Source organism: Strongylocentrotus purpuratus, unplaced genomic scaffold, assembly GCF_000002235.5.
Source record: "Strongylocentrotus purpuratus isolate Spur 01 unplaced genomic scaffold, Spur_5.0 spur5_scaffold_6, whole genome shotgun sequence".
NCBI lineage: Eukaryota > Metazoa > Echinodermata > Echinoidea > Camarodonta > Strongylocentrotidae > Strongylocentrotus > Strongylocentrotus purpuratus.
Window position 1 is genome coordinate 60,546,159 of NW_022145612.1, and position 13,164 is coordinate 60,559,322.

A 13,164-nucleotide genomic window follows, 5' to 3' on the forward strand; every position below is an offset into this window, starting at 1 on the left:
GAGTTAGGATTGTTCCTCTTTTTTTGAAAATAGCATAATTTGTACAGATTTCTGATTTTCAAATGTTGGCATGTATGTTAATGTCTTGCCAAAGGACATTAGTGCCGCAGTAGGACTCGGTACGAAGATAACCATCTCTAGTGGCTTCCATTTCTGAAAGTTTGGCTGATATTGTTTTCCCACCGGATGTATTCCTATGATGTAGTCTTGTGCAACCCTTGCAAAACAAGTGTCAAGATGTGGCAGTAAACCAGTTCAGAGATCTGTGGGTTGACAAAGTCTTCAATGGAGAGACTATCGCTCTGTTCTTCCAAGAAAATTGGACTTGAATACAGGCATGAGCTTCGAATTATGACAGTTCACAGACAATAACTTGGTCCCTGACTCGCCATGATAGAGAGGGTTATAGTGGGAAGGAAGAGATAGAGGGCGAAAGAGTAAGGGGAAGGGGGAGAAATAGAGAATGGGGGAGAAAGGGAGTGTCGAGAGGGGATAAGAGAGAGAGAGAGAGAGAGAGAGAGAGAAGAAAGAAGCCAGGATTCAGTGAGTATACTGAATAAATGTAAAGATGCTCATATGGGTAATCATAGAGTTGCCACTGTGCATAAATTTAATTGACTTTTAAATAAACCCTCAACTCCTTGAATATCTGTCAGTGGATTTTTCTCAAACACTCTAGTCAAGATTGGGGGAAAGAAGGCAAAGTAATAGTTGATATTTTGTTTCAAATCACAGAAGTCAAAGTTAGCATGAGAATGGTTCTACAGTGCTCTCAGCCTCTGGAAACATATGTTGAATCGTATCATAGCCCTGACTATGCCCACAGAAAAAGGAGATTCCGATATGCTAGTTGAAAGATGAATGTCCAAGTTTTTTCTGTAGAAAGTGATATCTCAGATTATATTGGCATGTTTACATTTTTTGTTGGTTGTATAATTTTCGTTTTTATTAAAACATGAGTTGCCAGTAATGCTGTGCATGCACATTCATACATTGCTTGTTAGATACAAAGCTAACATATTGCTATATGGAAATAAAAAGTTTCTTTTACTGAACTGCAGTTTATTTTTCATGAGACTCACTTGCAAGTGCATGTACAATGTATATGAATTTATTCAAATGCTGAGTATACTGTAGTTTATAAGCATACATACTAGTGAATATGTAGGTTACAATACATGGACCAAAATTCAACAGAACTTTGCCTTTCATTATCATCTTTCATTTGAGCATTAGTTATGATTACTCACCATTGAAAGCATGACATTGCTTTAATTTTGTTGCATCTTGAAATAATTTGCTTGAAGTTTTTTGAGCTACAGTGTGGAGACTAGAGGTCTTCTTTCTAAGTCATGCCAAAATATGTGCTCTATGTACTTGGGGATAGTTGAAAAGATTGAAGAAGATTGCACTAGTTCTGTTGAGGTTTACAAACTGCATTTCAAGATTAAAATGAGCTCACAATATTTGACTATCAAGTTCTCTTGTATGTCATTTAAATATTTGTTTTTATTCCCTGTTTGCATTTTTTCAAAAGACGCTCAATAAATTCATGCAGCATGTACATGTGTATCTCATTCTCTGCTTGTCTAAGGAAAAGATCAGTCCATGATGTTCATGAGTGAGGTTTCTGTTGATTTATAGAGGCATTACTATGACTTTGATGTAGTGTGATTCAAGTCATTACAATAGTTATCTGTATTTTATACAAAGCAGTATTTTATATAAAAGTGCATATTAGCTTTGAGCATCCATGGCAGATGTGATTGTTTTTGAGTTTCTATTATTGGCAAGCTTCAACTGATGTTGTATATTTGAAATTGATGGCAGGAAATGTAAAAGTCTTTAAAATAGTTCCTGCATTTTTTGTCTAGCTTGGCTTACAATTGCTATTGAATCCATTTGTTGGCACTATGCCATTGTTTGGACATTGCTGTATATATCTGTAAAACTGAACATATTTGGTATTTATTCTATCTTCTATCTTCTATGCATGTATAGACAAATTATTTCTGGCAATAATACAAATGTAAGTGGCTTATTCATGTTCAGGCAAACATTTTATAAGAAGCATTATTTGATGCACTATTCAAGATTCATGCTCAATCTTAAGTGAGAGCTTCAAATTGAGAAAGATATGAAATGAAAGAGCATAAAAAAGTAGTAGAATTCAAATTAAATATCTTGAATGCATTCTTTAGGTTTTACTCTTTTCCATTCCTGTTGGATAGTTTACCGGTAAAGAGTAATTTTGTGGCTCAGTGCGGTATCGGTGAGAAGCAAATGCTCATACTTTTTTTTTGACTGATGATTTTTTTATTCCGGTGGTCAATAAAGCAGATTTGTATGTGTAAGAATGTTAAATTTTCATGTGTTTCTACTATCGCAAGCATATTTCAGCATTGAATAACTTTGTACTTTGTCAGAAGTGAATTTCATTAATGCAATTTTGACCAATCAGAAGCCTAGAATCTTCTTGATATGCAGAGTACAATATGAATATTTTTCTGCATGTTGTTTATGTAATTATCTGCTAGAATGGTAGTACCATAATTAACGAGAACATGTTACGTCCTGCTTACCAATAATCTTGCAACATGATTTGTCAAAATGAGGTCACATGGCAAAGAATATATTGTCTATCAAGGCAGTCCTTGTAGTAGTAAACAATATCACATGTGTCATAGTCATGTTTTGCTGATGCCACATAGATGTACATGCTAAAGAGCTAATTGTCAGTGTTTCATTAAAAATCAATCCCACCGCTGCCACCAGTTAGTAATCATATAATATGTAGAAGGAAAAGTCTCAAATGAAGTAGTGACATTTCTTCATCATAAATTGTTTAATGCACATGTTTCTAACATTTGTATATTGTCTTACACAGATGGCTCTTTAGGAGTCCTTGTATGAAGTATGTCACATTTCACTCACATTGGACTCTAGGGTTCCCATGAAGAGCATGTCAAAAGTCACACACATCAAAAACTTACAGCATTCAACTTACAGTTACAACATCATAAAAAGCCTACATCATTATAAAATTGAAATCCTTCCTTTTCAAATGGCAATTATTATTTTCATACTGAAGTCGGGAGATTCTTCAGTTTAATTCAGGAGTATTATTCTGAGAGGTGTCTCGGCCTGCTGGGATGAATGGTGTTGGCATTGTGTAAGATCTGTCACAGGATAAATTATGATTTATTATTTCTATTGGGGGGAATCAGCAAGAAGTTTGATTTTCCAAAGTAAACTGGCTTTATTGTATCTCTGCAAATATAATGTTAGTTTCTACCCTATCAATCACAATTTGAGATTACAAAAATTGCGCATCTTTAGTTTGCTGGTGTAATATCCATTTGGAACCAAAATTGATTAAGAATGTAATAAGTACCTAATTGATTTTATCAATTATGGGTTGACGTGAAAAGACAGATTTTCATGGACATTGCATTAGATTCTTCGATAGATTAACCCATCATTAATTTGAAACAAGTACTTTGTATTATGGAGAAAAACACCTGTGCCCCTGATTTATGACATTTGAGCCGTTTTGTATTTGTATTGAATAATATATTCTGGAGAAAAAAGGAATGTACTTTGGAATATATATGATAAATGCTTGTATATGAAGAAATGAAGAATAAAATTTTCTTTACATCAGATAATCTGAAATGTTATATTCTTTGTACATATAACTCGGGTTGTCATTAAGATTATTGAGTAACAGGATACATTTGGGGATATTGGGGTGTTCAGCTAGATTAATTGTCCAAATGAATATGTGATTGAAAACAATGCTATTCTTTTTTATCATGCCCTTCTTCTTTAATTAGAAATATCTGCAAAAGGCCCTTTCTATTGAGATATATTTGTGTAGTCTATATGTCTTCCTGATCTACCATTACAGTAAAATGATATTGCCATATTTACCACAGCCCGAGAATAGTTTGGGACCAATTTCTCTAACATGTGACAATGGAAGTAATGAAGGAAGGGAGTTAAATTATTATTGAGAAAGAGGCAGGAATAGAAGGAATAGAGCGACATGGGATATAGAAAGGGGGAGGAAGAAAGAAAGAGAGAGAAAATGTGAAGGAGCATCAAATGAATACAACTTTCACCCCAAATCAAATATCAACCACACAACAAACGCTGCGAAAGAGCCTAGCATAAAAACCTGTCAAATAAAACCAACAACAAATAAGCAACAAAACAAGGCAATAATAAACAAACTTACCAAACAACGAAACGCTTTTTACCTGTTATGTCAATTTAGGAGAGAGTTACTAAATAAGCCCGAGGGGGAATTCCTTGATCCGATCAGTAAAAGTTACATTTTGTGATTCTTCTAGTTGAGAGAATGTTATTATAATAAATATATATATATTTTTTTTTGGGGGGGGGGGGGGGCAATCAGGCGCGGATCCAGGATTTCTTGGGGGGGGGGCAAAATTTGAAATCATGCGAGCCAAATATTGGTACGTAATGGTAAAGCAGTAGCATAATGAGCAAAGGGTTTGGAGGGGGGGGGGGATCCGCATCACCACCACTCATACATGCAGGCCCCGCTGAACGTGTTTCAAAGTGGGTGGGGAGATGCTCAAGTATTTACAATCAGGTAGAGCGTAGCGTAAATTGGCCTGGGGTCTAGGGGAAAAGCCCCCAGGAATGGAGCATTGAATTTTTCTTTGGGGGGGGGGGGGCTTTCAAAAATTTGAAAAATCGCAACCCCCCCCCCCCCCCCCACTTGAGCGCCAGACGAGGGGGCCCCTCTACAAAAAAGGTAAAATTAACGTGTTTTTACCTGTTTTTCTTCCCAGTCGTCAGCTAGCTACCATTTTGCTAAACGTTAGAAAAAAACCTAATCTTTGAAGGACTGGATTATGACAAATTATGAAAATGAGAACTCATAGCCCCTAATTATCTTTGGATTCATATGTAGTCTTGGTAAAATCTACAGTTAGAGATATAGGGTAGAAATTAAAAAAATAAACGTTTCTTATTGATATCAAAACCTGATAGAAAAACTGTAAAAGAGATTAGCCCATCCACTCAAAGCTTTGCGTTGCTCAGGAAGCAAATAATCCAGCGTCTAGCGACGGACTCGGCGCATGCGCAAAGGGTAGAAATAGTTGGTCAAATGCAAATTTAAGATGAGGGCAATACCGACCTGGGTGGATAAAGTCCAAGATAGGGACAGAGTTGAACAATGGTAAGTCCGATGTAGGATTGATATTATTGATATGAATGATATTAAATTGTTTCCCTCGGAAATAATGTGAGGAAAATACGGAAATAGTGAGGATATGCAAACTCGAATCAGTATGTAGTCCCGTACGTATCTATTGTTGTGTGTTTAGTGTTGATGAACAATAAATGCGTGAATCAGCTTTCTCTTCCAATTTGACATTGGTGGTGGTTAGTTATTTTACCTGACTGCCAAGAAAGCAAAGATGCAACCAGACGGTCAGTGTTCTGTGAAGCGCGTTACCTGTTTAAAGCAGGATGTGTCAAAATCTCTGTAGTGTGACGGAATAACTAGACCTAGTGATAGGGTGTCTGAACGATTTTTCAATTTTCAATTTGGGATCGTTTTTCACCATTTTTGTTTGATATTTGAATAAAAAATGTTATCAGAATAATACATTTCAAATTTCAAGTCTCACCGATGTTTCTATCAAAAGTTACAGCCCCTCCAACACGCTGGTATATTCATATCATTTTGGTCAAAATCGACGAAAAAGACGTCCACGCAGAGTGATGTTGTTTTGCTAAATTTAGCCAAACAGCTGTATCGCGCGATATGCAAGCGTATGCATATCGTACGCATGCTGCTAAGCCAATCCGCGACTTGCAGCTTGAGCTACGCTGTCTCCGCGACATGTGCGATTGACTAGTATGGTTGGCGTTCGTCGCACAATAAACCCGGAAGTGAATGCACGTTATAGTCAATGGCAATATCGCGGAGACAACGCACGTTGTCTCCGCGATATTGCCATTGACTATAACGTGTATTCACTTCCGGGTTTATCGAGGGAATTGCCAACCATAATTTCAGTCACTATAATTTGGGGTTTCGTTCGTGCGCGGAGATGTTACGCGATGTAACCATGGTTTGGACTGAGCGGAGCGCACGCCTCCTAATTAGCTGATCCACCAAATAGCGAGAAGGGTATTTTTAAACTGTTATCAGTTGTGATCCCTGGGGGCTAGCGAAAATATAATCACATAGAATTGTTCCTTAGGACTGGGACTACTTATCGATCGGGGCGTCATATCTCAAAAGTGACAAACCTCAGAGTTAGCCAGGACACAATGTTTAAATTGCTGTTTTGACCAAGATATTTTTAGAATTTCGGGGCCTACGCCCCTTTGGAAATATTGGAATTCACCTGCTCTTTCATATGACACCTCATTCATTGATTATCACCTTCAGGATCACAACTGATAAAGGTTTGAATCTCGATTTGAAAAAAAAAAATTGACTTTTTTTGCATGGTCGCGCAATGCACGTAGGCTGCATAGGGATGCGTGTAATCTCTATGGGAAGAATTTTAGCACACAACATCGGGTGCGCGATCAGACACCCTACTAGTGACTAGTCCTAGGCTAGAGGTCTAATAGTACCTAGATTTTATTACATGTGGACTTTGCCAGTAGTTCCTCTCGGAAGCCACTCGAGCGGATCGGCCAATGAGAGCGCGTAAACTCATTGTACAGCGCTCAATGCGCAAAGTTCTCCGTAGGGCACTAGCGCATCGACTTGGTCTTGGTTTCGAACCCGGGTCACCAGATTACGAGACCACTGCTCTACCAACTGAGCTTTCGCGCCTCCATTCCCATGTGCATTGTTATGAAAATAATTATGCCTAGGCCTACTCGAACTCGGTCTTGGAATTGAATAAAATCTTGAGGCGATCATTCCTCTAAAGATATGTATTTCATTAAGCTCAAATATCTTGCTTAAATTTAAAATTAAATATTTTTTAAAATAGATTATAGGCTACTTCTAGCCTATAAAAAAGCAATCATTCAAAAATTCTAATTCGAACTTTACCCTCCTTTTTTAAACACAGTATTCATGATCTTGCATTCAAGCCTGATGGAACCCAACTTATTGTTGCTGCTGGTAATAGAGTATTGGTAGGTCATGATATTTTGTATGTTTTTTTAGACTTCTGACCTTTTAATTGGGATATCTTTTGTGTTTTTTCTTCTTTTTAAAAATATTTGTTTTATTTTTGTGTATAACTACTTGTTATTTTAAAGCATTTTTTTTTTTCTTGACTTGTCCTCCTTGTCATCCTCCTTCTCTTTGTCCTCTTTCTCTTCCTCCTCCTTCTTATTTTTTCTTCTCTTCTCTGAAGTCCTCTTCCTCTAATTCCTCTGCATCAGTGCATCTTTTTCATCCTCTTCTTCCACTTCCTCTTCTTTCACTTCCTCTTCTTCCACTTCCTCTTCCTCGTCCTTCTATTTTCCTAATCCTTTATTTCCTTACTTCTTTTCTTCCCTTCCTTTTCCTCTTTCTTTTTTTTCTCTTTCTCTTCCTAAAGTATTTCTTTCTTCTCTTTCTCTGTGTCATCCACTTGTTCTTCCCCTTCCTTTTCTTCATCCTCTCTTTCTTTGATCTCCTCCTCCTCGTCTTCTTCCTCTTCCTCTTTCTCTTTTTCATCCTCCCCTTCTCCGTCTTCCTCTTCCTTCTTTCTCTTACTCCTCTTCCTCTTTTTCATCCTTTTATTCTTCCTCCTATTCAAGTAATTAACTAAGGAATTCACAATAATTGATGAACTAGCATTGTTTAATACTTTCATAGCATAGAATATCTGCTCAAGACTTGTGTTGGTATCTACTATCTAGTCAAATCAAGATCCTTGGAAATTTTTTCTTCATATTTCATGAAATTCATTTATTCACTTTAAAATGTCTGAAAGTTGTCGCTGCATGGAGAATTTGCTTATAATGCTGAATACAATATCAATATCATTCTACAACAAACCATACAGGCTCTCTCTCATCAACTGTTTCGAACCTCCTCCATTTTATCAACTGCACAGAATTAAAGTTATACAATATATACATATACACTCACTTACACTTGTTGTGGCGTGCACATGTAATCCAGCTAACAGTGGAAGTAACAAACTGATTCAGCCAAAGACGCAGGTTTGAAACTGAGTCACGTCTTTCGGACGGTGATGTTTAAAGGTCGGTCCCCAGACGTAAATATTCATATCTGATTGATACACATCTGTAAAAACCCAATACACACACAACACACTCGTTTGCACCCAAATCAATGTCATGTTATCAAAGAAAGCATACCAATTATTTTAGCTTGCCCTCTCTTTGGAATTGAATGGACAAGACACAAGTAAAAGAAAATTGATAAACATTAAAAATGTTATTATGCCAGTATCACTCCTTGTAACTTTCTTCTTATTTTAAAGGTTTATAGATGGTGGTCCTGATTATCTTCTCTCAACCCATCGATACATTGTGTTTTTTTTTACAGGTGTATGACACCAATGATGGCACACTTATGCAACCCCTGAAAGGCCACAAAGATACAGTGTATGCTGTGGCTTATGCTAAGGATGGTAAGAGGTTTGCGTCAGGGTCAGCCGACAAGACGGTCATCATCTGGACAGCCAAACTAGAAGGAATCCTTAAATACACGTAAGGCAGCGTCAGGGAGTGACTTAGATTGAAAGAGGATCTTTGGAAAAATTATATATTCAGGCTTGAGATTGACATGCAATGAATACATGACGGTAAAAAGTCATGATGATGAAGATGATGATGGTGGTAGTGGTGGTGGTGGTGGTGGTGGTGGTGGTGGTGGTGGTGGTGGTGGTGGTGGTGATGATGATGATGCTGTGATGATGATGGAGGATGATGGTGGTGGTGAGGATGATGATGAATTGATGATGATGATGATGATGATGATGATAGTCAGGAGAAGAGGAGGAGTATTTGATATAATATATAATAATAATGCATGGAATAGAACAGTATTTCACATGAGGTTTGGCATGTCATTCTATTGAAATAATCTGATTTTGAACTTTGTTCCTGTTCCTTGACAGAATGAGCATTCGGAATGGATCTTTTTTTTCTCTCTTTATGACATGTTTGACATCATTCCTTGTACCATTACAATAATACCATAATGTTGTGATGGTAAGTTGTTATTGGTAAATTAATACAATTAATGAATTTCAAGCCCTTTGGCATATGACTACCTATAACTGAGCTCCTAAACTGAAGGTTGTCACATTATCCAGATGAACTAATAATAATATATGTGTTATTGTCACCAGACACAATGATGCAATCCAGTGCCTTGGGTTCAACCCCATCACTCACCAGCTGGCTAGCTGTGCATTCAGTGACTTTGGTGAGTAATTGAGTACCATAGCTAGAATTCATTCTAAGACTACAGGGTTTGTGGTAAACACAAGGGTTAACACTGTTTGCACTACATGCAGACAGCAGCATTTGGTATAAAGGCAGAACTTTGCAAAAGTAGCTACAAATCTTGGATCTATAGATGTGTAGTTATACAACTCTTTTTCATACTGCCATTAAAACAGATTTAACAGACTTTCCAAGATATAATGTCATATGAAAGACATGATATTGATTGATTCAATAGTTGCAATCTTTGATAGATCATTAGTGGTGGTGGGGGATCATCTTACAAAGATTGGTATTATTAAAATCATAAAACAAAATGTAGCTATTGATTACTCAACAGCTATAGCAGTGTTAAAGATAGATTAGCAATCAAACCAATTTGGAGCAATAATGTCATTAAGAGAGTTTGTGCCCTTCTGGCTCCAAACAGATGAAATATACTCAATCTTTAGGACCTTGAATTTTGTAGCGCATCAGAAAATGCCTTTGCTCATGTGCATTGTCTTATTTTAAACAATTGATTAATAATAGAAAAAACCCACCTGGAGAATCTACCCGGTACTTCACATGTATTATGTGAAAAGGCATTTTATTTATCTTACTGGTAATGACAATCAAACTCATTTACTGTTAAGTTCTCTCCCGGAAATCTTCAAGAGGAGAATACCAGATAAATATTAGAAAGATTGTTTGATCTACAATTTTGTTTCATTTTTTTAAAGGATTATGGTCCATGGAGCAAAAATCTGTATCCAAACACAAGGTGACAAGTCGCATCACATGCTGCTCCTGGACGAATGATGGCCAATACCTAGCTCTAGGACTGTACAACGGATGTATCATTATCAGAACAAAGGTAAAACTAAGCTAGTACAGGCCTGATTTTACATCAGGCAAATATTAGATTTTTTTAATTAATACCCCAACACCTTTGTTTTGCCTTTCTCTTCGGCTGAAGTATTGTAACGAAACCGGTTCCTGTCGCGATGTTCTTCCCAGCAGCTTCTCTTGTCAGGATGCCTTCTGCTGGTAGGTTTTCCTGGTCCGGTACCAATTTTACCGTGGATCCGTTTGGCAGAAATATACTGCCCCGTTGACGTTGACACCAGTCTGATATATTGCTCCGCACCACCTCTCGACCACCGTCTTCTACCAACCGTTGTACCGTCGTATACCACAAGCCAACTAGGCCAGTCCGCTTCTGCACCCTTCAGACGTCTATACCAGTCTGCTTGCGCATGCAACTCCAATTGGCCGCACCAGTTTGCTTCATGCACCTTCCAGACGTCTATACCAGTCTGCTTGTGCATGCAACTCCAATTGGCCGCACCAGTTTGCTTCATGCACCTCCAAACAACCAGACCGTCTGACTTCGTACAGTCAGCTTACTCGACCATGCCACTGGCTCTGCTACACAGTAGTCCCTGGTATTGTCTAATACTAGAACGTAAAAGACCCAACAAACACAACCTAGATTCTTACCATGGTCGTCACCTAAAATCAGACTTCAACTTTAGGTTTCCCCATGGAAAGACATGCAAACGATCATCTCAATCATTTCGTTGCACGCAATACTTTATTGGGCAAATATCCAAACATAATCTGATTGCCTTACAATGTAAGTGTGCCCAGTGGGCGACGGCAATTATGTAGACTATGACAGGAAGCTCTCAGACCTTGAGACAATTGATTTATATACACATTTCTTATACATTTATTATTCTGGTTAGGTTTCCAAAAATTACATAAACATTGATATAACTCCACTTTACAATATCAGATTGAAACAAACCATATATCAAATGAAAGCATTAGTTTTATTCTATAAAACTAAACAAAAGAGAACAAGTAATTATTAATGGTAGAAAAGTAATTACACTAAAACTGTCAAAAACATGCACAATCGAACATTCTTAAACTTAACACGTGACTATATAGCGTCGTATATTTTACTTGAATTACGCCATCTACGCCGAAATAACTACTACGAAATGAAACCAATTTCGTGACACAACTCCCTTATTTTCCTTAGCTCGGTCCCCGAGCGATATCTAACAACAATTTACAAACTGCATATAACACATTTACAGAAAATAACGTCCATGGGCATCTAGGTATCCTTCCCACCGGAACCACCGGTTCTAAGTTAATGCAGTACTGACTGAATTCTTTAACGAGAACTATCAGTGTCAGTTTGAGTTTCAGCATTCTTACTAGCAATTTCAGTCCACTCACTAGCCCACGCAGTCTCCGACGCCATTTTCCTAGATGAATATCGCAAGTCAAGTGGTGAAGGGGACCTTTCGTCGTTATCCAACTCTTCTCCTGGTTCGGGCGTAGATTGTCGGCTATGTCGAGGGGGAGCTTCCGATCCATCATGTTGTGGAGACTCCGGGGTCTTTTGACATGACGATTTCGTCAGGTCTCTTTGGAGCGATTTGGATTTTCGTCGCGATGAGCGGTAACGACGTGGTGACCTCCCTCGAGGTCGGTCCAATCTTGGATCATCACGTCGTGGCGACCGCCAGTCCATTCTTACATGACGCCACGATGCATCAGCTTTTTCAGAGGTCCCTGTTATTGGCGTGGAAGTGGGTTTGCATCTTGGCGAAGAAACAGGTGTTAAGCTGTGTTTTCTCACGGGAACCACAGCTACATCGTGGGCTCCCTGATGCCGCTCCATCTCCGTCTTCCTACCCGTGCGATAATCGCATTGGTCGCAACGATACTTCAGGATATGCACTTCCCGCTTGTGTCTTTGCAAAGAGTCTTTCTTCTCATAACTTTTGGTACAAGAGTCACATTGAAAGAAGTGGGTAGTCGTACGTCGGGCATCAACGTCCTTGTCTCCCTGCTTGTCGGGTGGCATGTTTCTGCTTGCACTGGTTTCAATGGGCATCGTCTGATTGCACATTTCTGTGCCCACTTCTTCCAGCGCTGACAATGAGGCAATGGCAGTGCCTGCCTTTGTGATCCCCTGTTCCCTTGTTGAATTGAACACCCTGACAGGCAACACATCTTCATCTGCCTTCACGACAGATCTGGCAACGATGGGTCCCTTTTTCCATAACTCGGTTGGGTTCACAGGAGATTCTACCAGTCCTTCACACAGTGCTATCTTTTCCCCTGTTACTCTGTCTGCTAGCACCATTTCGTGTCCTGGAGGAATTGAGTATTCCTCCCCCGCTACTATCCTTCTGCAGAATGATTCTCCTTCACTATCTAGGCATGGAATTATGCCCCATTCGGTCCTCAATTCCATCTTCTGGCAGTCAAGTACGGCATTAATTTGAACTAGAAAATCTAGCCCAAGAATGCCTTCGTTCTTGAGGCTGGCCACAGTAACCATTGTAGTGACAAGTGAATCTCCGATCTGCACTTCCATCCTTGATTTACCTCTGGTCCTCAACGGGGTCCCATCTGCTTGTAGTACCACGCTGGTCACTGGTAATAACTCAGGTCTTCTATTATCCTCTATCCGGTCAAACACCTTATCTGAAATCAAAGTGTTGGTGGCTCCGGTGTCGATCAGTAATTTCAAGGACTGTCCATTGATTTTCCCTTCCAGGAAAAGTCCTTTCCTGTTAGGATCCTGAGACGAACCAACTCTGGTCTGCTCCTCTTCATCTGTCATCCCATTTGCAGTTGCCCACTGCATGTTTGTATTTGCTTTCTCTGCTGCTGGTAGTGCTGTTCCTCCCCTAACTTTCCTTGGATAAGGACATTGGTTCCTCCAGTGTCCCA

General features: G+C 38.8%; 1 protein-coding gene across 1 annotated transcript in view; it reads left to right on the forward strand.

Annotated features, from left to right (window-relative positions):
• Positions 1 to 5,104: 5,104 nt before the first annotated feature.
• Positions 5,105 to 13,164, forward strand: part of LOC594504 (intraflagellar transport protein 122 homolog) — a 28,869-nt gene continuing 20,809 nt past the window's right edge. Inside the window, exons 1-5 of the mRNA XM_030972898.1 lie at positions 5,105 to 5,215; positions 7,080 to 7,146; positions 8,516 to 8,679; positions 9,324 to 9,400; positions 10,143 to 10,276. Of these exons, the coding sequence (XP_030828758.1) occupies positions 5,157 to 5,215; positions 7,080 to 7,146; positions 8,516 to 8,679; positions 9,324 to 9,400; positions 10,143 to 10,276 (501 nt within the window). The 5' untranslated portion in view covers positions 5,105 to 5,156. The remainder of the gene's footprint in view (positions 5,216 to 7,079; positions 7,147 to 8,515; positions 8,680 to 9,323; positions 9,401 to 10,142; positions 10,277 to 13,164) is intronic.